The sequence below is a fragment of the Camelus dromedarius genome, chromosome 4 (genome assembly GCF_036321535.1).
Source record: "Camelus dromedarius isolate mCamDro1 chromosome 4, mCamDro1.pat, whole genome shotgun sequence".
NCBI classification, from domain to species: domain Eukaryota; kingdom Metazoa; phylum Chordata; class Mammalia; order Artiodactyla; family Camelidae; genus Camelus; species Camelus dromedarius.
Genome location: NC_087439.1, coordinates 68,506,548 through 68,530,512, shown reverse-complemented (window position 1 = coordinate 68,530,512; position 23,965 = coordinate 68,506,548). Strand labels below are relative to the sequence as shown.

The 23,965-nt window shown below is 39.9% G+C and overlaps 1 protein-coding gene across 4 annotated transcripts in view; it reads left to right on the top strand.

Annotated features, from left to right (window-relative positions):
* The window catches only part of PARD3B (par-3 family cell polarity regulator beta), a 924,313-nt gene that overhangs the window by 395,312 nt on the left and 505,036 nt on the right, over positions 1-23,965 (top strand). For all 4 annotated transcript variants that reach the window (XR_010380651.1, XM_031451950.2, XM_064485062.1 and 1 more), the window contains exon 4: positions 20,816-20,925. Coding sequence is in view for 3 of the 4 variants with exons in the window: in XM_031451950.2 (XP_031307810.1) it covers positions 20,816-20,925 (110 nt within the window). In the remaining variant the exon portion in view is untranslated. The remainder of the gene's footprint in view (positions 1-20,815; positions 20,926-23,965) is intronic.

Here is a 23,965-nt window from a genome sequence, read left to right as displayed (position 1 = left end):
AAAACCCTCGGGCCCTGGCAGTGGGACACTTCAGTTTAGAGACTCTATTGTTGAGTTGTCCCCAAGGTTAGTCTCCTGCAACATTGTAGTCCACTTCTGTCCTTGAGCTCTCATTCTGAAATTAGAGATAGGCAAAGTCAAGCAAACGAGGCAAAGGTTAATACTGGCAGGCTAATAGGAAACAGATGGGAGCGTCAGCCTTGAAGTGAGGTCCCGCTAGGAGCCTTCCCTCAGAGACCCAAGATGACTTGAACTGGAAATTTGACCAGGAAGGAGCTCCCCAAGCGACCTTGCTTCAGAGCACCTCAGCTGAAAGGGTGACAGAGTTCAGAGCGAGGTGATGGGTGACAGAAGGGCTGAGAGAGCACAATTACCTGTGGGTTGCTTCAGAACTACAAATTTGCGATCTAGCAAATAAAGCAAATGTGAATGGTTTCATGAACCTAAATAGATAGGTATACAACTGGAAAGGTGTCCTGAGAAGGACTATTTCAATCGTTCAATACAAATACATCCACACGGGCTCAACTCCAATTTTAGAACTTTCCCTGTGGAGTAGGGAACAGATTCTGAGTAGCTGGAAGGGAGGGTAAAATTATTATTGAGGCTTTGTTATGACACAATAAAATTTATTATAAATGGAAGGTAAATTACGTACTATAGATTTTCCTGATGCTGGGCAAGTATTGGGGCCATAAGTTGCTGTCGCTCACATTTTAGGATTCATTTTTCAGCGGCTGGTTAGACTGCCGCTGGAAGTGGGAACTTTGGAAGGACTGACTACAGAGTGGAACCAGAGTATGTGGGGTTGCCGTGTGGCAAACAGGAGGGGACAACATTCACTGGGCACCTATGATATTGTAGGCCTTGTGCTGGACACTGCTCACTCTTTTCAGTGACCTTGTGCCTTTCCTTTTAATCCTTATTTTAAATATGAGGAAACTGAGACCCAAGGAAGTTAAGGAACTTTACCTTCAGGTAGATGGTGGAAACCACAGGATTGGATCCTTTTGATTCCACAGCACATGGTGGGTTTGTTTTGTGTTTTTTTGGTATATATTAGTTAAGGTGCATTGTCAGAGTGCCAGAGTCTTTGTACCTGATCAAACTCCTTTTGCTTCTACTTTGAGAAAATTTAAAAAAAAAACTTCAAAATGTCAGAAGTTATCTTTTCAAATAAATTAAAACCTTTATTTATATTACTCTTATTTCCATAATTTGCTGTCTTTAGTAATCACCTGCTTATTTTATTGTTTAGATTTAACAATATAAAAAGATAATAAAAATAAGTCTAATGACTATATTAAGTCAAATTACACTAGTTGAATGTTAAATGGTATATTACGATGTGACAAAAAGTGGTGATGTATTATACATCCTAATATTACCTACACATATTATCTTCCATATATAATTCTTTTACTTTGTGAAGTAAGCATACCAGTATCTTCTCAAACCAGTTCACTTTTAAACACAATATCTATGCCTGAATTCTAACAGAAGTCAGATTTTGCCAGCCAACATTGGATTGGAAATGCCTCCATTCAAAATTTCCTACAAACGATCGTTAGAAATGTATTTTAAATTTCATTCTAGTGAAACCAACTTAGAGTGAATCTTAATGGGCTAGAACAAAATAGATCTTGGATTGATTTTTCCCATAAAATATGCAAAGCCCTATTTTTTAAATAGATTTTTTTTAACCTCTGCGATATTGCTCCTTTTCTCTATTTAACAATGAATTTGTCTAAAACATTTCTTATCCAGACTTTACGTAGATTACAATAGAGTTAACATCTTAAAATTGCCAGGGTGGATGGAAAGCACAGAGAAAGACCAGAATTTAGGTCATGTTAACTTCAAGCCAGTATTTTGCCTGTAATTCTCAAGAATGATGTGCAAAACTGCATTTAAAACAGTTTTCGGTCTCAGTTCTTCAAAATATTATCATTTGTTAAGCAATATAACCATGCACAATTGTAACAAACCGGACCACGGTTGTGTTTTCCCCTCCCTGACTCCACAGGTCTACCAGGCAGACTGTGTGTATCACACAACATCCATGCAAGGCGTCCCTCTACATCTTTCTCTTTTTCTTGCTTCTTGTTACTTACAAAGATACATACTGTGCCAGGCACTAAGCTGGTTTCAACAGCTATTTATTTAGATTGTGTGAACTGGAGCTGAACTTGAACCCAATTAATAGCAACTGAACTTGAACAAACTGATATGAAATCATTACAGGCTCAGTTCCCTGGTCCATTATCCCTGAAGAGATCATCCGACAGCACTCCAGGTGCCTTTTCTATGCCAAATCTTGGTGCAGTGCCCAATCAGAGAGTGTCGGGGGGATTAGAAGTTCGGTTGCATCGGAGTTAGCTCATTACCACATTTGTGATCGCTTTCACAGAGAGGAGAGGTGGTGATCCCATTGGGCGGGATTGCAGAGAAGGCTTTGTTTTCAGTACCATCTGGCACATGGTTGGCACTCATTAACAAAGCACAATGTCGATTAAAATAATCATTGTCCACGGACGCGATGCTGCTTGGATAGGTCCCCACCTTTGGCCTCCTAGCAGAGGAAATGGAAGAAAGGGAAGGCTGAGCAGAGTTGCCTTGGGTAACTGGTCACTGAGTTTGCATCTTTCTTGGTGCCTACACCTTCCCCGATTCATCTACCTTATTTTCATTTTCATATATTTATTTACTTTTAGTACCAGTGACCTTTACCTTTATGGAGCAGGATTACAATGAACCTGACCCTGTTCTCAGTTCCCAAGGACCCTAGTTATGGCACTGCAGCTTCGTAACTAGACACTATGCTGTAGCGCAGCCAGGAAAAATTTGCTGAAGGTCATTCAGCAGAGTGCTATTTCTTCTGCATCTTGAATTAAATATAATTAAGGGTTTAAGGCTTTCCGCTTTTAAAGGGTGCATTACTGGACTCAGCGATTCAGGTGATTAGTAAGACTGCCTTGTCCTCCCTTAAGAAAGCAAGCGTGGATTTACATTAGCATCTCTAGGACTTTAGTCTGGCAGAATCTGCTTTGATTTGTTCACAGGAGTCTCCCTGGAAGGCTGCCCTGTGCGTAGGGATAGGAGTGCAGGCTTTCAAAGACACTTGCTTACCTTAGGTTAGAATCCTAATTTTACCGTATACTACATGTGTGGCCAGGACCACCCTTCTCTTGGTCTCTGTTTCCTTAGCTACACAGTGGGGTAAAACACATCCTCAAGCTTTGAATCGCTTGAATCAGTGTGAAGATGAACAAAGCACTTAGAATTGTGCCTGATGAGCTCCTGATGAGGTCTAGCTGTGATCATGGGTCCATCCCCATCATTTTCTGCAAGGATTCATTCTTCCTCATATCTGTGTAACTTTCCTCCCAAACGATGGGACTTAACTAGCTGTCATAATGGAGGTGGTGGTGAAGTGGGCGTCTGTTCAGATACGTTGACCAGCTCTTCCTGATAAGACATCTTGTTTTAACTCCTTGTCATGCTAGTCCAAGGTGAGAAGAAACCAGCTGATGTGGGCATTTTCCCTTTAGATGTATAGTACGTTCATATCATGACAATTAATCACTTGTTTCCAGAGCAGATTTTACATATCTTATACTACAGAAATTAGTTGTATGTTTCAGGGCTACAGGTAGGCACTCTCACTAATGATCATGTGGTTCTCTTTCGTTGTGGAACCATGAACAGCACGTCCCTCAGCAACCTAATGATTTGTGTCTTGTGATGCTGGGGGTAGCCAAGACTTTTTAAATTCTGTTTGCCATTTGGGATGTGGAAAAGCCTCCAAGAAACTGGCTTTCTGCAGGAGTGTTTAAATATCACTCATTCCACGAAGAGAGGATGACAGACATTTTAGATACAGGAGAAAGATTAAATGCATTTGGCTTAACTAGCAGCACTAAAAAGGGCTGCATCTTTGTCTTGTTGCTGTTTATCTTCTTCCCAGCAGTGGAACATTGAGCTTCCGCAGGCTGGGATTCAGGTATTAATGCCGAGTTTAGGTCAGGCAAGAGTGTGTTCAGTCTGTGACACTTAGATAGCAAAGGCAAACTGCGCACGGCTATTTGTCAGGAGTTCCTGTGTGCCAGTGATTGCATGCTTGTGGCTCATAATCAGGGTGATTCACAGCAGCCGTTAGATGGGCTTACTGGGGCTGTGTTTTCCTTTTGCACTGCTGTCATTGCCAAAAATGTCAGCATTTCTCCTGCAGACCTGCCCTTAGGATGCATGCACGGTGCCCTTTACTTGGGTTCAGTAGCTCGCTGCAAACATCACGGGTAGCTTTTATCATCTTGAACGTGTTGTCTCCCACCAGTCCCTTGAAGAATAAATTGGAATAAATGCTTTGTTGTTTTTTTCTTAAGGGATACTCTGGGACTGTTGACAGAATTTGTGCCACAATGTTCTCTCGGGAAGCCTTGGTTTCCAGATTCTCTGCCTTGGTTTAGCTGTGTACACACTTGAGAATCAGCAGCGAGATGTCATGTTGTTGGTTTTTCTGTATCCATGGAACTGGATCAGTGGTCTGGGTTCCTGTTGAGCAGATGTATAAAAAGCTAAACATCTCTCTGGGTTTAATAGCAGCCTGGCTCTGAGGTCCAAGGGTGTCTCCCATCCCCACCCCACTTCCCCATCCCTCAACAAACCTATGCTTTGTATCTGACCTTAGAAGTTGAATCGGGGGGGAGGGTTTAGCTCTGTGGTAGCGTGCATGCTTAGCCTACACGAGGTCCTGTGTTCAATCCCCAGTGCCTCCATTAAAATATATAAACCTAATTGCCTCACTGCACACACACACACAAAAGGTTGAATCAGCAACCTGTTTTGCTGACTTGTCACTTAATTCTGTGTATCCTGGTTCAGGCTCACCTACATCCCTGCATGATTTCTCAACCTACACCTGTCCCAGCTCTCTGGATTATTTCCTTAATTTAACAAACATTCATATAGGGCCCACAGTATGTCAGAGTCTGGGTGCATCACACTAAAAAGCTGAACAAGTCTCCGCTCTCAGGAAGCTTCTATTCTGGCTGAGTCAGTAATTACACATGTCAACAAATTCACAGAGTATTTCTGATAGTATCATTGCAACAAAGGCAAACAGATGAAAGGAGCTCTGAGAGGAGAAGGAAGAGCATTCAGAACAGAGGGATCAGCTAGTGCAAAGGCTCTGGGGCAGTCTGCAGGCATCAGGGAAGATCCAGAGCCGTGAAGGAGGCCAGAGGGCTGGAGCTTAGTGAGCAACGGAAGGAGAGTTGTTGGGAGAGAGAAAAGCCCAGATCATCTAGAGTGTTGTAGGTCTTGGTAAAGAGGTGATTTTATTCTAATGAAAATGGTCAGAAATGAGGACTTGAACGACTGCTCCTGCAGCCCCTTGAACAGTGGGAAATGGATGAGTGGAGGGATGGATGGGTGAATACCCACTAAGGAATTACCCACTAAGATGTCGATCTCCTGGGAAGCCCTCTCCAACATCTATAATAATAGTTCTCTCTCTTCCTCCTACAGCACTTTGCAGTGACTGCTTGGATATCTTTAGTGACATTGTCTAATGCATTATTGTGTTCAGGTCAGTGTCCTCAGAGCCCTTTGGAGGTCAAGGACTATGTCATACTCCTCTTTGTTTCCCCAGGATTTAGCACACTTCCTAGAATTTAGCAAGTTTCCAGTAAATGCCAACACAAAATCAATGTTAAATAGGACACGAAGCTCCAACAGCAGATGGGCTCTTGGAAGCAGATTATCAAACTCACTGCTGGGCTACTCCATGTGTTCCCTTAAGGTGTTGGTCATCCCCTAGAGACCTCCCAAGTCAGTCTGATTTAGAGGGCTTTTTTTTCTTTTTTCTTTTTCAAGTACTTTTGACCATGACTCAAAGCAAGAAAATGCATTTCACATTGCAAGTCAGCACAAACCTGTGGTATAACTGTTCTAAAAATAGTAATAATAAAGCATAGCTTTACTGTGTGTAAAGTCTATTATTTTCTATGCCATCCATGATGTAAAATGCTGATTATAGCCCTTTATATTGATTTCAAGATTTCCGAGCGGGTTGCATCTCACAGAATGAAAAAATCTTGCTTTGAGGATGAACAGATTTTCCTGAGATGAGAGTCAGAGAAGGCAGCATGAACTCTACCTGGCACTCAGGCTGCCTGAGTGTACTCTGGCGATTTGTTGAATGTTTGCCCAAAACTAGCAGTGACCATGCAACCAAATAAAAAATGCTGTCATTGACAGACACTTGGGTTGTGTATGAGGAGGAACCATCGTAATCTAGAATTCAACTGTTTTGAGCACTGGAAGGTTGTTGGAAGTAGGACTCCTGGGCATCTGGTCCACCGTATCTGGACATGACATTGTGAATGTTTTAGGTAAATGTGTTGCTTCTGAAATGAAACCATGGGCCCACTGAGATATAGAGAACTTACCATTTCCTCTGCCAATATGTTTATATAAATATTGCTGCCGTTAAGCGTGCTCAGATAGCAGAACTATTTCAGTCTTTTTATCTCTTTAAAACTAATTTAAATCTGAGCTTTAAAAGACTGTTTGATACCATATGTTTGTTTTAGATAGGAAACAATCTATTCTAAACATATGAGTTTATGAAATCTGTATTCTAAACATAAGGGCTTATATAGGCTGTGGTAGGCTGTTCCATGGCCGCAAAGTCCTCCCATCTTAGTATGTGTGACCCTGTGCCATGTGACTTGGCTGCTCCTCCCATCAAGATAGCAAGTGTATTTCCTCACCCCTGCTAAAATGTGTTCTCATATGCTTTGCTAAGATTCCAGCATTCGCTGGGGAATAAGTCTTTCTATTGTGGCTTTTAAGTCTAGTCTGAAATTGATGGATTTTCTTTTCAAAGACCATTTAAAAGCTTCTTTTTGAAAATGACCAAAGGCTACAGACAGGGAGTGTCCCAGACCTTTTGTGAAAACGTTGGATAGACTTCAAGAATACAACCAGAGACCGCTGCCAACTGGGAAGATACCCATCACACATGCTGTGTAGCTGTGAAGAGACAACATGGGAGAAACAAATTAAATGATTTAGCAGGGTCACCAGTGTAGCTGAGCATTCCACCTATTTCATTTTGAGGCCCAAACACCACGTCTGTGGAAGCAGCTCTGTGTTGTGCACATGTGTGTATGTTTTCTAATCTAGATAGATAACATAGTATTGGGTGACCTAGACAAACGTAGTACAAAGACAGTTCCGATAGCATCCAGTCTCTCACGTACAGCTTATAAGGGCAAGTCCTCCTTTTCTATGCCCGCTTCTTTTGGAAAACAACACTGTGTTGGTTTACTTGCCCTGAGAAGACCTGAAGATGAGATTATGGTCCTTCAACTCAAATTAAAGGAAGCTTGTCTCAAGAGCAATTTGACAAGTTCGATTACTGGCTGATTTAGATACTGGCCTCTTCTGTGCACCTGCAACTTACTGCTTTTCATAGGTGGGAGGTCCATGTTGTTAAATTTCATTCTTAGATCCCCCCTGATCTTGGCAGAGTTTGCTTTAATTTGCTGTTCTGTAACTTCTTGTCAATATTGTCTATTTCATGCTATTCAGTTATAATAAATACCTAACCAATATAATGCAGTGCTTATGGATATAGTGGGCTTTTGATGTAAGCTAGGTAGAACAGGTATTACCTTTGAGTTAATAAATATTTCATTTTCTGGCATAATTTGGTTTATTCCTAGGACTTGTGCAAAAAAGATACAGTGATATAAACTTACTTGTTCTGTCCCTTAGAGTAGTCATGGATTTTCAATCTTTGGCTTTTTTTTTCTTTTTAATTGAGTAAAACCCAGTCACTCTTACGACTCTCAAAAATCCACTTGTAGAAAATATGTTAAATTTAAACCAAACTCTGTATTCCCCATACTTTGCATTAGCAGGCCTTCTGTGTTCAAATGCCTTTTCCTTGGAAGTTAGCACCTTAGTGCTGTTAGCAAGAGCATTTTGCTCCTTTTCATGAAGAATCCTAGAAACACAACCTAGATTTGTATCTGTGGCCTTTGGGTTTTGATGCATGTTGAATCTGATGCCAGGACTTACACAGAAAAGTCAATAATGATCCGTAGATCATTGCTTCGCTGTGCCGCTGGGTGAATTAGTCTGCCGGTGTAATGTGCTCCAGCTTGTGTAATGGGCCTATTTAGTAGCAAGACAGCAGCCATATGAAACACCTGGGTGGTCTTCAGGGTGCTTTCAAGTGGATTAGATTCCAGTTATCTAATGTGAGGTCACAAAGGTTTGGACAGCTGGGGCCATTTCCACATCATGAATAGAATATGACCCCTGCCTACCGGATGCATAAGGTAAAAGGTGCCCGAGGTCAGTGCCGACCCCTGGGCTCCGGGAGTAGCTGTGGGTCACACAAGTGAGGTCTCAAACCACAGTCGCAAATGTTGGAAAAGTCTCCATGCAGGATGGGACAGGATAGAGTCACATTTTCCTGTGGTGCTTTTATGAGACATGTTCCTTGCCAAGGAAGCCCCATTTCTGTGTTGTCTGGATTGAGCTAAAGTTGATTGACTCTTGTTTAGAATTTTAAGTGCTGTTAAATAGAAACTATGCCTTCCATACCAGAAGTAAGGCCCTGAGAGGCATTAGGTCCCTTTGCTACAACACAGAAGGCAACATTTGGGGCACACAGGCATTGGCATAAGACCATCTTTTCAGTGTTCCTAAAAGATCACGGAGGCTCCATAATATACTGCTTCTTCTAGACCTTCCAGGGACTTTGAATGATCCAATAAAATGGGATGATCAAAGGTTTCAAATGCAGCTGATAAATCACATAGATTTGTGCCCAGAATGCCTTAAATTGACTTGTGGATGTTTCTCATCTATCATGAAGGACTTGATGATTTGAATGGAGTACTTTGATGTTGCCAGTAATTGTTTGCAACTGCCGCTCAATGGCCTGAAGGCATTGCTTGATTTCTCCCTTTCTCATCTTGTAAAGAACTAGTGAAGTATTCTTTCTGAGGCTGTGTTCAACTCAGTGGAAGCTGTGAGCTACAACCTAGGACAAAAGAAAGGTTCCATAAACACTTGGTACAGACCAACATCACTGCCCTAGTGAACCATCCGATATGTGCTCCACGCTGCGTCAAACAGTCCTCCCAAGTCCAGACCCCCTCCACTGGACACATATGGAAACTGACTTTTATGGTTTTCATAGGGGAATTACTACGTAAACTGCTTGGAAGAGATAGCTCCACTTATTCTTTTAGTCAGCATTTTTCATATGAAAGCTACAAATGTGTTTCAAAATTGTATTTCAGTCAGTTCTTCTATACTTGAAAAAAATGCTATGGATTATCTCCCTTTGGAAGCTTCGCTGTTACTCGAGTCAGATTAAATTGAAACTCTCCATTTTAAGACCTTCTAGTACTATTCTTCTGACCAGATCACTCCATTTCTCCTCTGCTCACTTGGTTCCTGCCTGTTTTCTGGCTGAGCAAATCTTATCAGTCTCTGTGCAAGCGTGTCCGTCTCTAACCTCCAAAGTCATACGCCTCTCTGTCTACGATTAAATACCTTAGTCGTCATGTTATACCAGTTTATCAGCCTGTGTCTGTTATGCATTTCAAAATTCTGTCTGAAAGTCAACTCTTCCAAAGACTCTTTTCAGGTAAACTCAACTATGTTCCTTCTAGTTATTCCATGGGTTGCCACAAACCTTATGAATATAGATGAACCTCATAAATACCAAGGATGTAAGAGAGTAGATGATAGAAAACGGGAAGATCAACTGACCAGGCAATGATGCCTTCCTAATCCACGGTAATTGATAGGATGGCTGTCAATATTTCAGAGCCTCTGCTGGAGTTATTTAACAGTGCTGTTGATGTCACTTTTATGCTCATTTATCAAGTTGCAAGGGTGATAACATATGCCGCATCAGTGTGAATAGTGTTTGTTTTACAATAAATGTTGATGCTGAAGAAAAATAGTGTTAGGTGAAGGGAAACAAACCTGACAGTAGCACTTTATTTACTTAATGGGGGCATAGACCCCTCTCTCAAACCAAAAGAAAATTCCCTTGTTTGCGATATTTCTGATTCCAAAGATTTCTGAGGTTGATCTTTGTTCCTCTTGCTCTGTTTAGTTCAGTTCAACAGGCATCTGTTAAGTACCCGCTCTGCTAGGGAACCTAAGTGATTGACTAAAGTGAATTGCTTGCTATCAAAGAGCGTACAGTGTAGTGTTGCCCCACCTCACTCTTGTCCCCATCACTCTCTCATATTCCTGTTTCAGAACTTGCTTTATCCCTGTATTGAACACCCACACTCATTTGTGTATGTGTTTATTATCTGTCTTCCTCCAGCTGTTTACAAGCTCTGCAAGATGAGGACCTTTGTGTGTTGTGTACTGATGTATCCAGAATGCCTTGAAGGCTGCCTAGTATATTTTAGGCATTCAGTAAGTATTTGTTAAATGAATAAATTAAAGGGAGACAAAAAAAAAATACATCTTTTTATAAGACAAAGCAGGATGTGATATACCCTAAAAAGTCACAGAAGCAGATTTACATTTTGTAGGGCTCTCAATGTATGAAATCCATGGAGGTTGCTGTTTAAGAAAAGGAACATAAATTTTTCATATAAAAATATATGTATATATAAATGAGTATTTTTGAAATGAAAAAAAATCACAATTTAAAATTATAATAAAATTCATATACTAGAGATGTCAGAAAATATGAAAAACAATATTTTGTTGATGATATATTGACTACATAATAATTAAGTAATACCTGAAAATAACTTATACTTTTTTCTACAATTTTGACTGCATATTCTTTAATAATCTATTCATATGTAATATCATTTTATATACACTGAATAAACAGACAATTCAATCTTTGTTCTAGCTTGGTTAATCAAAATGTTCTTTGTTTAAGTAATATTTGAGATGTATAAACATGGGCTTCACACATACATACTTGTAATCTGTGAAATGGCTGCAGGTCTGTTTCTTACTAACAGGAATTCTAATTCTATGTCCCATTTTCAAGTATATTCCATATAGAAGAGGATTTCCCATGTTGAGGTATCAATGAAAATTGAATAGTGTGATTACTGAATTATATATGTATTTTTTAAAAATGTTTTTGAAGCATGTTTCAGGCATACAAGCAAGTAATTTAGTCACACACATATGTGTAAGAACATGTATTTTTTCAGATTCTTTTCCATTATAGGTTATTACAAAATATTAAATATAGTTCCCTGTGTTATACAGTAGATCCTTGTTATTTATCTATTTTATATATAGTCATGTGCATCTATTAATCCCAAATTCCAAATTCATCCCTCCCCCGCTTTCCCCTTTGGAAACCATAAATTTGTTTTTTATGTTTGAGTCTATTTCTGTTTTGTAAATAAGTTCACATGTGTAATTTTTTTTAGATTCCACATATATGTGATATCTTATTTATTTTTCTCTGGTCTGGCTTACTTAGTATAATAATTTCTAGGTCCATCCATGTTGCTACAAATGGCATTATTTCATTCTTTTTTTTTTGGCTGAGTAATACTACATTGTGTGTGTGTGTGTGTGTGTGTGTGTGTGTGTGTGTGTGTGTGTGATATTTTCTCTATCCAGTCATCTGTCAAACATTTAAGTTGCTTCCATGTCTTGGCTATTATAAGTAGTGTTGCTATGAACATTGGGGTGCATGTGTCTTGTTGAGTTAGAGTTTTCTCTGGATATATGCCCAGGAGTGGGATGGCTGGATCATATGGCAACTGTAAATTTTAGTTGTTTAAGGAACTTCCACACTGTTCTGCATAGTGGCTGCACTAATTTGCATTCCTACCAACAGTATAGGAGGGTTCTTTTTTCTCCAGACCTTCTCCAGCACTTATTATTTGTAGACTTTCTGATGAAGGTCATTCTGAGTGGTGTGAGTTATCACCTCACTGTGGTTTTGATTTGCATTTCTCTAATAATTAGTAATGTTGAACAACTTCCCATGTGCCTGTTGACTGTCTTCTGTGGAGAAATCTCTACTTAAGTCTTCCACCCTTTTTTGATTGGGTTGTTCATTTTCTTGATATTGAGCTGTATGATTGCTGAATTACATATAAATTTATACATAGAGTGAGTGAAAGAATTTTCCATAGACTAGCTCCTGGCTTTGTACACTTCCAATCTTACTTACCCTCCAGTACCCACACTCTTCCAAAGCTAAGGGCAGAAAGAGCACAGTCATTTCATTGTTCTACCTGGCCCTGTACCTTTGTATCGTGAAGCTGGACAAAACAGTAGGCAATGGGGACATAGCTATATTCCTCACCAGAATGACTGGCAGTAACTTAACTATACATGGAAGTATCTGTAACCACATAAACAGTCCTCTACTCTATTCAAATGAAATCTGTCTCCAACTCTGTTTCCCCTTAACTGAATCCCAGAAATGTTCTTGGCCATTCCAGTTTCACCCAACAGGAAGGACGGTGTGGTGGAGGGGACATCGGAGTTGAAAGAGATAAGAGTTAACCTATAGCAATTAAACTATTTACTTCTGTAAAGTTTGCAAAAATCATACAGTCATGTGATCATGTTCCTAAGCTTCCTCCTGGGAGCATGTGAGAGGCCCTGAAGTGAGGCTTCATTAGCTCCACAGCAAATCTGTATGTAGATGTTACAAGGAAGTAGAAATTCTTTATACCTTCAAGGATGGACAGGATGATAACTGATTGCAGTAGTAGAGATTGATCATTTAGGGGGTAGAAGCAGCATGCATACTGAGGTCAGAGTCTGCAAGGCGTTTTTAGGCAATGGCAGGCAGTACCATTTGGCATGGACCATGTGCAAAGGATGCAGAACAAGACATCATCAGAGAGGTGACTGGGGGAAACCAATGAGGTCCTTGAACGCCAGAACAAGAAATTGGAGGTTAACATGCACATGTCAGATCCCTCCCTTCGCCTCTGTGATTCAGGAGCCTTTATTTGGATTTATGAATTCAGGTATCTTTATTTGTGTTTGTTAATGTTGTGTTCTTTTTTAGAGTGTTTACCTTTCAAAGGCCAGGACTTTTGCTTCTTTTGAAACTTCACTGTAACCTGTTGTTCTTTTTAAAAAGTCTTTGGAATTTACTCTTAACCTAAAATGACCATTTTTTTTTAATTCCTTCCATCAGCATCCCTGAGACACATAGAGCATGTTTTGTCCTTTGCTTGTCATTGTTCTCAGTATAATGGTTGAAACCTAGTACATGTCTGAGACATGGCATTAACTGACCTAAAATAGCAGGAGAAAGTTGATATTGTGCTGTAGTTTAAACAGTATGAAAAATTGTAGATTTGTATATATCAACTGGATAAAATGGGAACACTGCAATAGGAGAAAAGGCTTGTGCCCTCAGGAATGCAGCGACAGTATACTTTGAGTTGTGGACACATGACTGTCTTCAGAGGAAAGTATAATTCCCAATAAAAGTCAGTTAAAACCCCCCTCCCTTGTTTTTACAGCAGTGGCGCTCTTATGCACGCATCTTTCCAAACACCAAAAGACACCTTACCACGCGTGTGCTCATTCATAACTATTGTGTCGCTAGACTGTGCTGTGAATTGCTTGCATATGTCCCGTCGTATGTTGAGGAGGCTTTTTGGGGGGAAGGTTTTGCAATCCAAAATGAAAGAAAAATGATTCCATTAGTCAACTTGAACTTCTTGTCTGCTTTTACGGCAATACTGGGAGCCGCTCTCCTCATGGAGTGATATTTAAGACTAAAGTATTTGGACAGGTAAAATTCTGCTAAAATGCAACTTGGTTTCTCTCATGTGGTTTTTCCATCACGGTATCAGCTGCGGCATTCATCACACGCCCGACACCAAACCTGGTCAGGCACTCCTGTCGTGAAAGTGATCTCTTCCCAGTCCGTGGCCATAAATTACACCGCTATTGATATCATTACCAATTTTTTTTATGGGTCTCCAGGTTTCAGTGCAGGGGAGTTTGTTAGACATCAGTTGAAAAGCCCTATCTTGTGCCCATAAAATACACACGTGCGCGCACACACACACACACATATACCACACACACACACAAATTCAGTTGTCTCCCCAAAACGAATGATGTATTACTTTCACTAATATTTTTTTAACTGAGGTATTTGCAGGCTTAGTAGGAAAAGAAGACTAGCCAAGCATATAAATCGTTTGCAAGAAGACCATGCAAGAGGTGCCAGTGAGCCCTGACTAGCAGGCCGAGCACCATGCCGGATGGGTTAATGTTTGCCTTTAGTTTCTCACTCCTCAACACCCCTTCTTTTTAATCTGTATCTTTCTATCCACATCTTTCTGTTTGCCGACCTTTTTAGATGAAAAGCATTGCTATTGCACTGAAGAGATAGCACTCCCATTACTTCCACACACTTACCCACGTGGAGATGTGACCTCGCAGTGGATTAAGTGTTGAGTGAATAAAACTGGAGTAGAAGTCAAGTCCAAAGACTTAAGAACTTAATTTCTCTGGACTTCGATTTACTTACTGTCTGTATAAATCACAGAAATCTCTCTTTTCCGATCGGGACTGAGACTTTGGTGTATGTAGCTTATCCGACATGCTCACTTGGTTGAGGAGGCGGAGTTGGACTCCGAGACGCAGCCCAGCCACTTCCTGGAGGGCGTATAGCACCAGAGGCACCTCTGGAAGGCAGGGTTCCTGGCGCTCACTCTCTCTGCACCATCAATCAGGGGGACATATCCATGCTGTAATGTCAAATTTATTCACCAAATGTTGACATAACAAGATAATTAAAAGGCATTCTTCCAGGTGCTGACTGGTTACAAAGTCAATCAAGGAAATGTACTATATGAAACCAAGGTGCAGCTTAGGCATTCTATTACTATTATTAATATGCAATTAATATTGCTTACTTGGCAGAAAGTTTCTTTTCCTATTTATCTCTTTTTAAGTCTGTAAAAATGTTAACTGTTTGCGATTCGTTTTCATCATCAAAGTGAAATATTTACCAATTTAGGTGTATCTCAGCAACAGTTTTCCCCTTTTATGTTTATCTCGTTATCATGAGCGTCAGTAGCATTGGAAGGAGAGCATGTTTTCGTTCTTCAAACCATGTGTTTTGGCGATGTGATAATTAAGTAGCAGAGAAATCATCCCTTAGAGCAAAGGAAAACTGAAAAGCCCAGCCTTTACCCCTCTGTGTACAGAAGCAGCTGATCATGTTAAACTCTGGTTTCTTTCTCCTTTCTCCCACCCCACCTTTCCTCCAGGCTCACCTCTGTGGCTTTGCTAATAACCACACGTCGTTCTAGATACACTCTGAAGATTCCATGAGCAGATAAAATCCTGGTTTTCTCATTATGCCATCAATAGGCCTCTACTGATTCTTCCTCTTTTCCTTTGTTTACCACAGGTTTGTCTCCGTCACTTATTCTGGAAGCCAGTGTGATTTCTAGTACGAACTTCGCACTCACCTTTATGCATGCACAACACATCTAGTCTTGGATGGCTCATGCATATCAAGACATCTAAGACATCTTAGATGAAAAGCATATCATTAAAAAAAAAAAGCTGAAAAAAAGCCAATCATTCTAACCCTCAGTAGGCTGAAGCCGATTCATGATGTTGTTTTTCTGAAACAAATCATAGCAGTTGCTAGAACTTTCCCTCTGCTTGTTCTTCCTCAAGAAGAAACAGAAGCTTGGTTTTAGGCTTCTTTTGTATGCTCCTCCTCACTTGCTTTGTACGGGGAGTCACTGCTGAATTCTGTGCCCTTGTCTAGTTTCTCACTCCTTTTCTGCCTGTGACTGCTGAGTGCCTCTTTACTTTCTTCACATGGCCCTTCCAGCCTTTCCGTGCTTGAGGCCTCCCAGTTCTTACAGGATGCCTTGCCAGCACCTTAACTGGGAGCCCCGAGAGCTCTCCAGGTGTCAGTCACCCCAGGATGAATTAGCACCAGTGTGGATGATGAGCTGGCCTTCCGGTTTAGCTCAGGAGAATCACTGACCATCCTTAAATAAATCTCTTCTACTCTCCATGCAATTTAGGACGTGTACCCTTATGACATCTGACATGGGGCTCGTGCTAAAGCCATCGTTTCTTTTCTCTCCCCACTGCATCATCATATGGGTGATTCTTTTGGATCTTTGTTTCAGCCTCTATGTCTTTCTCAGGCATCTTTCAAGACCCCCCAAATAGAATTTTATGTATAATACATCATCTGACATTTAAGCTGATTTCATCCCAAACACTTATCTAAATGGGGACAGAAAATCCCTCCAGGTGTGTGTGTGTGTGTGCGCGCACGAACATGGTTTATACTAAAGAGCAACTTGTGTTTACATAGATACCACCTTAAATCTGCATTCGCCTTTATATCTTGCATGACTCATTGATGTACCAATTTGAGCCTTGTAAATAGTTGATGCCTCTTTCAGAATTCTTTTCCCCAAACTGGATTAGGTGACCCTCCTGTGGGCTCCCTTAGTTACATTTACAAGGGGCATTGGACAAGTAACGGTACCCCTTTGAATTCTAATTTTACCGTCATTAAAATGGTGATTGCTTGAGAACTGGAAGATGCGCCAGTGTTCGTAGACACCTGGGAGATCACTCCAGTGCCACTTTACTCAAAGCCTGGGAGAACCTGATGAACTTAGTCATCTTAAAAAGAACAACAGTGAGTGTCTGTGTAAATTCTTCCTGCGTGTAACATAAGCCCTGAATCTACACGGCAAAATGCTCCAACAAGAACTGAGCGTTCCTGATATGGTAAAACCCGATCTTTTGAGGACAGAGCCATTAGTAGCTGCACACCTGATCAGGAGCTCTTCTGTTGGAGGGGTACTGCTTCTCTTTGGCTGACTCATGGGCTTCCATTAAGTTTCTGTGCATCTGGCCAATTAAAATGGGACTTGATCCAATCTACAGTGTGTGTGTCCATTGGTATGGGTTTTCTCGTAATCCAAACATCACTCCCCTGGAACACTGCACTGGGACCTACTGTTCTGTACACTGAAATGTTTCTTATCCCCACATCTCCTTCTTTAAAACATATGCTTAGAATAAGCACTGTGATTATTCATCTTAACATTGTCCACTCCTTGTATAGGTTGACCTCAAATATTTAACTGAGTGGAGAACATAATGCATTATATCAGACTTTATGCTTTAAAGTACTTAACATTCCTTATTTTATTTAGTCTCTGCATCCAGTGGCTTTTATACTTTGATATCAAGGAATAAAGCTGTTCCTTGAGCTGACCTGAGGGCTTTTGCCTCTAAAATCTGATGAGTCATTTCTCAATTACCTGAAAGATACCAATGAATAGTTTTTTTGGTTGGTTTTTTTTTTTTTTTCTTCTTCATTTTGGAACTTTCTCCCCACCTCACTTTTTTCTTAAAAGCTTAGATTTCTATAGTCAGGCTACACCTGATTTAGCACGGAATTGTGTTCTTACTTACATTTACATAGTATTCCAAGAAAACTGACTTGAATTTCAGTTCAGCTGTTTGATCAGGTAAGATAACACTGCTCACAACAATAGCAAGTGTTTTTGCCTCCTTTTCCTGTGTGTGTATATATTTTGGGGGGTGAGGGAGGGAGGTTTCTGTGTGAAGACTGTCTGTCGGACAGTGGGAGAGTGCTGTGTCTCATGAATGCCTTATTCTGTCTTCACGTCACATCACAGAACTGATGGAAAGCTATCACTGGGTTTTAAAAGATGAGATTGTGTCACTGAGCAGTCTAATGTCACAGAGCCCGAGGAGGTAAGCTCAGTGTATTTGAGTCCAAAGCCCTGGTCCTCTTCACTGTCCCACCACTGTAGTTCTTAGTGTTAGTGTCTAATCTTCTCTGCTAGGTTATAAATTCCTTCAGTGGAGAGGTTATGTTTTATTTACACCACCTCCTGCATCACCCCGAAGAGGTTCCATAAAAACAAATGTAGTTGTCTCCCTCTCTTTTCAGCCTGGCTTACAAGGTGTGCCTTCTCTGTTATACATTTCCAGGGATTTGCCCAAATCATCTTCAGTCCTTTTAATTACTTGCTTTCTGTTACACACTAGGATGTATCTTTCCTTGTCTTTAAATTGTAACTCAGTCTCTTCCAGACAGTCACCTTCAAATGGGGCTTGGGAATTAAAAAAATAAATTTTAAATTGCCAAGTGAAAGGTTGTTGAAAACTCTGTGAGATAGTAGTTCATATTTAAAGATGCTCCTTAAGACATCCAAGGAGAAATTAGATGACTCAACAGGAAACATTCAAGTACAAAATACAGAAAAGTACAGAAGAATAAAACTTATTCCTGATGAATTGACTGTATGTTCAAGAAAGATCTACCTGTCTTGCAGTTTGTTAATGCTCCAAATAGTTGGTACACTGATACAAAACTGTCACCTTCTGGGAGACACACGCTCTAATACAATGCCATACTGACTGATTATAGAAGTCCAAATACATGTTATTATAAAATTATGTTTTAAATAATATATTTTGTTATTAAAGCATCAGATATTGACAATAAGTGAGGAGTCACTCATGTCTTTAAAGTTGAATGAAAACTATGTACTATGGCTTATTTAAGAAAAATATACTTATTACCCAAGAAAAATGTCTTTCTCTTTTCCCCTCTCTCTCTCTCCCCCTCTGTATAGACACACACACACGCACACATGCACACACACACAATGTTCTGTATATATGTGTGTGTGTGTGTATGTGTATGACTTAGCTGAAAAAAGAATGTAACTGAAATTGTCAGTCACTAAATTATCCATTTCTGTGCCTCTAAATCAACTTATTTTGTGGCTTTGGTGCCCCATGCTGGTTTTACGTGTTTTGTATTTGTCTCTTCCCAATTTGAGATGATTGGCGTGCAGTGCACTGGTCTGGGTTAAATGCTTGGAAACAAACCAGAGTTTCAGGGAGGTGGCCCCTTTCTCTTCTTAACTTTAACGGTAATGGGCTGCTCCTGAGGATAACGCATTTAGACTGACTTGTTCACTTCGTGTTCATGGTAACTGAGGGGCTCAACCTGAGAGGCTCTTGGTTGTCAAATCACCTGAAGGAGGGAAAAACATATTGATGTGGAACCAGGACTTGATTGTCTAAGATTTTACAGTACTTTCTCTTGCTTTTATTCTTCTTGATTTTTTAAAAATGTTTCTTTCAGAGAATAAGTGCCAACCATAGAACTGTTGGTATGTGACTTACTTAAGAAATGTTTTAAACTAATACAAATGAATGTATATGCAAAACAGAAGCAGACTCGCAGACATAGAAGACAAACCTGTGGTTACCACGGGGCAGAGGGAGGGGGAAGGGGCAAATTAGGGCTGTGAGGTTAACAGATGCAGAGTACTGTGTATAAAATAGATAACAAGGATATACTGTATAGCACAAGGAATTATACCCATTATCTTCTAATAACCTATAATAGAATGTAATCTGCAAAAACCCTGGATCACTACGCTGTACACCTGAAACTAACAAAATACTGTAAGTCAACTATACTTAAGAAAAGGTTTCAGAGTAGAGGTGGCAAATTATGTAGTGAAATGTCTGCCAATAAAAAAGAAACAATGGAATGTGAACTTAGATTTTATAATACCTTTTGGCATAGTGTTTCATCCTCAGTAGCACATTAGTTTCTTATTATAAAATAAGTTATTTTTTAAAAGTGACTTCTAACTGAATAGGAATGAAAAAGTATTAGCAGTTCTATGTTTTGTACACAGAATAAGAATGTTGTAGCACGTAGAAAAATCAGATTTTTTAAATAACTTCAAAATGGATTCAATCTTTATAACTATACCAAATAAAATGAGGTCTGAAAAATGTTATTTTTAACCTACAATAGCTTGAGAGAGTTGGGGAATTATTTTCAGCATATTGATAAACAGAGAATTGCATTTCTACAGTGTCTTTTTTCCCCAGAGGCATAGAAATAAAAAGTTAATTTATATAAGAGAGCACTTCTTCAGTCACAAACAGATTTTTTGAGTGTCTCCTCTATTGTGGCCAGTTGTTTATGAAGCGGATTATTTCTGGCCTAATTGTAGGCAGAGTAGTAAGACCACTAGCTCTGCTAAGGTTGAATTTCATTTGAACTTTGTAATAGTATGATCTGTTTTCAGAATTTAATAACTGACTCAAATATTTAATAGTGGAAGCTTTCATTAAATTAAAAAGAAATCAGGATATATTTTTAGAGGAACTAACTTATTTTCCTTATCAGTTTTATCTACTTTAGGAGAAAAGGAAGAGAATGAAACCAATCTCTTTGCGTACCTAAATAGACATTAATGCTATTACCCCAGAAAATAATTTATTTCAGTAAATATCATCATTCAAAAGATTTGGGAAGCGCCAAATGGCAGTAATAACTATACTTCTAGCTCTACTGAATAGCAAATTGCACTGACTGTGTGAACCTCTTCACTTGTCTGCTGGATAATCATTCATTTTAATACTCAAATGTATTTTCTAGATCAATTTTCAGCTGCACACCACCAACTTTTGCATTGCCTAACCGTTTTCTGTTAAGTACAGTGGCTTGCTTTAAAATGCAAATGGGAAAAGAGGAGAGTTGCAAGATTTTGTTTCAATGTGTCATTCTATAAATAGATGACCAAGGATCATTAAGTGAATTAATTTACAGGCATTCTTACAAACAGAATGTTTTTACACGAAAGCATGTTGTAAACCTTTTTAATTAAATGGCATTGTACCCTGCACTCCCCTCCCCGCAGGGTTCTCTTGACCTCTCACCTCTGATTTTGCCCTACAGGCACTCCGCTGCTGGTGAGGAGAAGCAGTGACCCAGCGCCAAGCCCCCCTGCTGAGGCCCAGCCAAGCGCTTCACACCCCAGTGGCCAGAGTCTGAAACCTGTTATGCCAGTAGGTATCCTGCAGTTCGCATTTCTAATGAAAGATCAAAGTGACTTACCCATAAAAACTGACTGAGACCTCGCACTCTTTAAGTAAGTGGATCATCAGAGATCTTTTGCTAGGACATGCAGTATTCGTCATAAAGATAACCAGCAGGAGCTATCGCCGGTATACAGTGATAGTCATAGCTGTTATTTATAAAGCTCGAATTACATGCCTAGTGCCATTTAAAGGACTTTACATTAAGTCATCTACACTTCCACGTCAGAGTACGAACGTGTTTCATTGATACCGAAATTGGGGCAGAAGGAAGTTTAGTGATCTAAGGTCACAGCTAGTAAGCGGCCGAGCCAAGAATTTAACCCAGATGGTTTGGCTCCAGAACCTATGCTCTTAACCAGGGCACTGAACTGTTGGGTTTCCCTCATCCTCCCGCTTCATAATGCTCCAAGGTATAGTTTATCTATTTTCACTGTGTTAACACAATGCTTTTGTGAAATCATATCATGATGAATGGCGATAAAGTTTCAAGCTACCAGTGTCATAGACATGTGGTACCAGCACTGTGTTTCTAGATCTCAACTTTCAAATAAAGAAAAAGTAAAATTATATAGCAATAAACGTGCTTACAGCTAGATACACCTATAGCTGTCCTACTTGTAACTGAGAAGTTAAGAGGATAATAGTTTCCTGAAGAGACGATGCCCGTCTTCCATTTGGGGCTGTGAGGTCCTTCTGCTAAATCCTGAGTCGCTCTGAAGAGTTGTAACTGTGGTTCATCCTTTAAAACAGCCTGAGAGTTACATTTTGGATAATGGCTGGGTATCATTGCGATAGGTGATCTTTGATAACGTAACCGTATTTAAAGGTTTCCTAAAAGCAAGTCTCTTCTCGATTTTAAGTCTTACTCCCTATAGTTCCTTCAGGGAAAATAAAACTGTAGGTAAATAAAGATACTGAATGAGCTAAATGGATTCTCCCAGTTTAGTATAAAATATTCTCATCAAGAACCAATGCCAGTGTGTATGAAGTAGGCATCACCATATGAAATCATGGGGTAGTTACTAACAGGTTTGCAGCACTATTTTGGCATATTTATTTTTGTAAACAAGGAAGTACCTGTCCTGAGTGTATTTTAGATGGAATGTGTTCTCACTTTCCATCCTTCTGAGGAAACATATTTAATGGAACGTTACTTTAGTAAAAATCAGGTGTGTGTGTTCCACTCTAATGATGAGTACAAACAGAACCGGTATGTAGTGTGGTGCATGTCTGTGTGTTTAATGCACACTGATTGAGACCATGTTAAGCCTAACTATATTGGATTGGAGGAAGAGAAGAACTACAAAAATGAGAGAATTACATACAAGAGGAAAACTCTAATCTACTGCTTATTTTTACGATGTTAATATACCCTAAGACAAAAGTCTTATCTTAACGTGTTACCGTGATTTACATGCAGAAACTCCACCATTATTTAGTTCTGTGCTTCTGCACTTAGGCTCTGTGTTGAAACCAACTGAATGAAGTTCAACTGTGCGTTCAAGTTTATGGATAGCAAAGATGCAAATTCAAATTCAAGAAGAAATGCTGACACTCAAAATCCTTTTACCTAACCCTGTGCAAGTTCTCAAATATGGGTTGGGTCCTTTTGTATCAATAGTAAAAAGGAAAGCAGATTTCCTTCTTCCCTCACAGTGTTCCCTGTGGGTGATGAAGTTCAGACCTGAGACCCAGAGAAGAGAGTCTGGTCCTTGCCTTGTCACTGAATAATGGCACATCCTAGGCTTCTCTTGCCTCAGTTGTAACATTCTCTTCATACAAATTTTAAACACACATTGTGCCTTAGTTATCTTTCTCTCTCTGATCTCAAGTACATAGACGGTGCTCAGTGTATGCATGTTGGACTTAGGAACGCAAGGCTCATATTAGTCTTGAAAAAGCCCTAGAAGTTCTTGGCAATTACCTAACTTTCCTAACTCAGGTATGATCCCTGTCTGCTCTAAAGAATCTGCTGGGTAAGTGGTCATCTGCTTTAAGGTCTGGTCCAGGCCAGGCAAGAGACAGTTTAACTGCACTACTGTGCAAAGGGTAGGCAAAGTTAGTAAATGAAGACATTTAGTTGTGTCTGTTTTTATCTAGAAGAAAAATACATTTGTGTGTGTGTGTGTGTGTGTGTGTGTGTATTTCTTCCATTATCCCTGCGTATCCTATATTTGATGAGTACACCAGATTACAAAGATTGAAATATGAAAAAAAAGTGATATAAAGATCTGGTTAATAATTTTGTATTAACTAGGTGTTGAAATGATACTACGGTGAATTGGGTTGAACAAAATATATTTTAGTTATTTTCACCTGTTTCTCTTTACTTTAAAAAAAATGGCTACTAAAATTTTAAAAATTATATCACATTCCATTCCTATTGGATGGAGCAGCTCTAGACGGACGTGAAATTGGATATAACACTAATGAAATGGTTTGAGAGAAAGTTATGTGCGTTGCACGTCGTCTCTGGAGTAACAGTGTGATTAGGTCTGCCTGGGGCAGTTTCTAGTTCATACCTGTTGTTCTGGCATGTTTATTAACAGTGTCCCAGCTAACCCTCAGAGGTGTCCCTGTATGGATGATAAATTATAGTCAGTTTACTGTTGGCTCAGCCATAAGAGGAGCGGCCTTTCAAGGAAGCCATGGGAACATAACAACTGCAGCTGTGCCTGGGAGCTCACCGCTGAGGGTGTTCTGTGTGGCCAGGGCCTGAGCCCGGGGAGTACAGAACTGGACACTATGGATTCTTCTCCGCCTCTCAAGACTCCGTAATTCTGCTTCTGCTTCCTCCCCTCACTTGAGCTGCACTGTCCGTACTTGATTCTTATGATTTGATAAGTGATGATGAATAGGGAAAGCGTGTGATAATGTATCCATGAAGCAACTGATATGAAAAATAATTGCTTAAAAAGCTCCGTTCAATTGCATTCATTTCAATATCCAAGGGAAAAAAAAGCGACAACAAAATTTCCATCTCTTAAGCAGAGTGTTCAGATGTAAG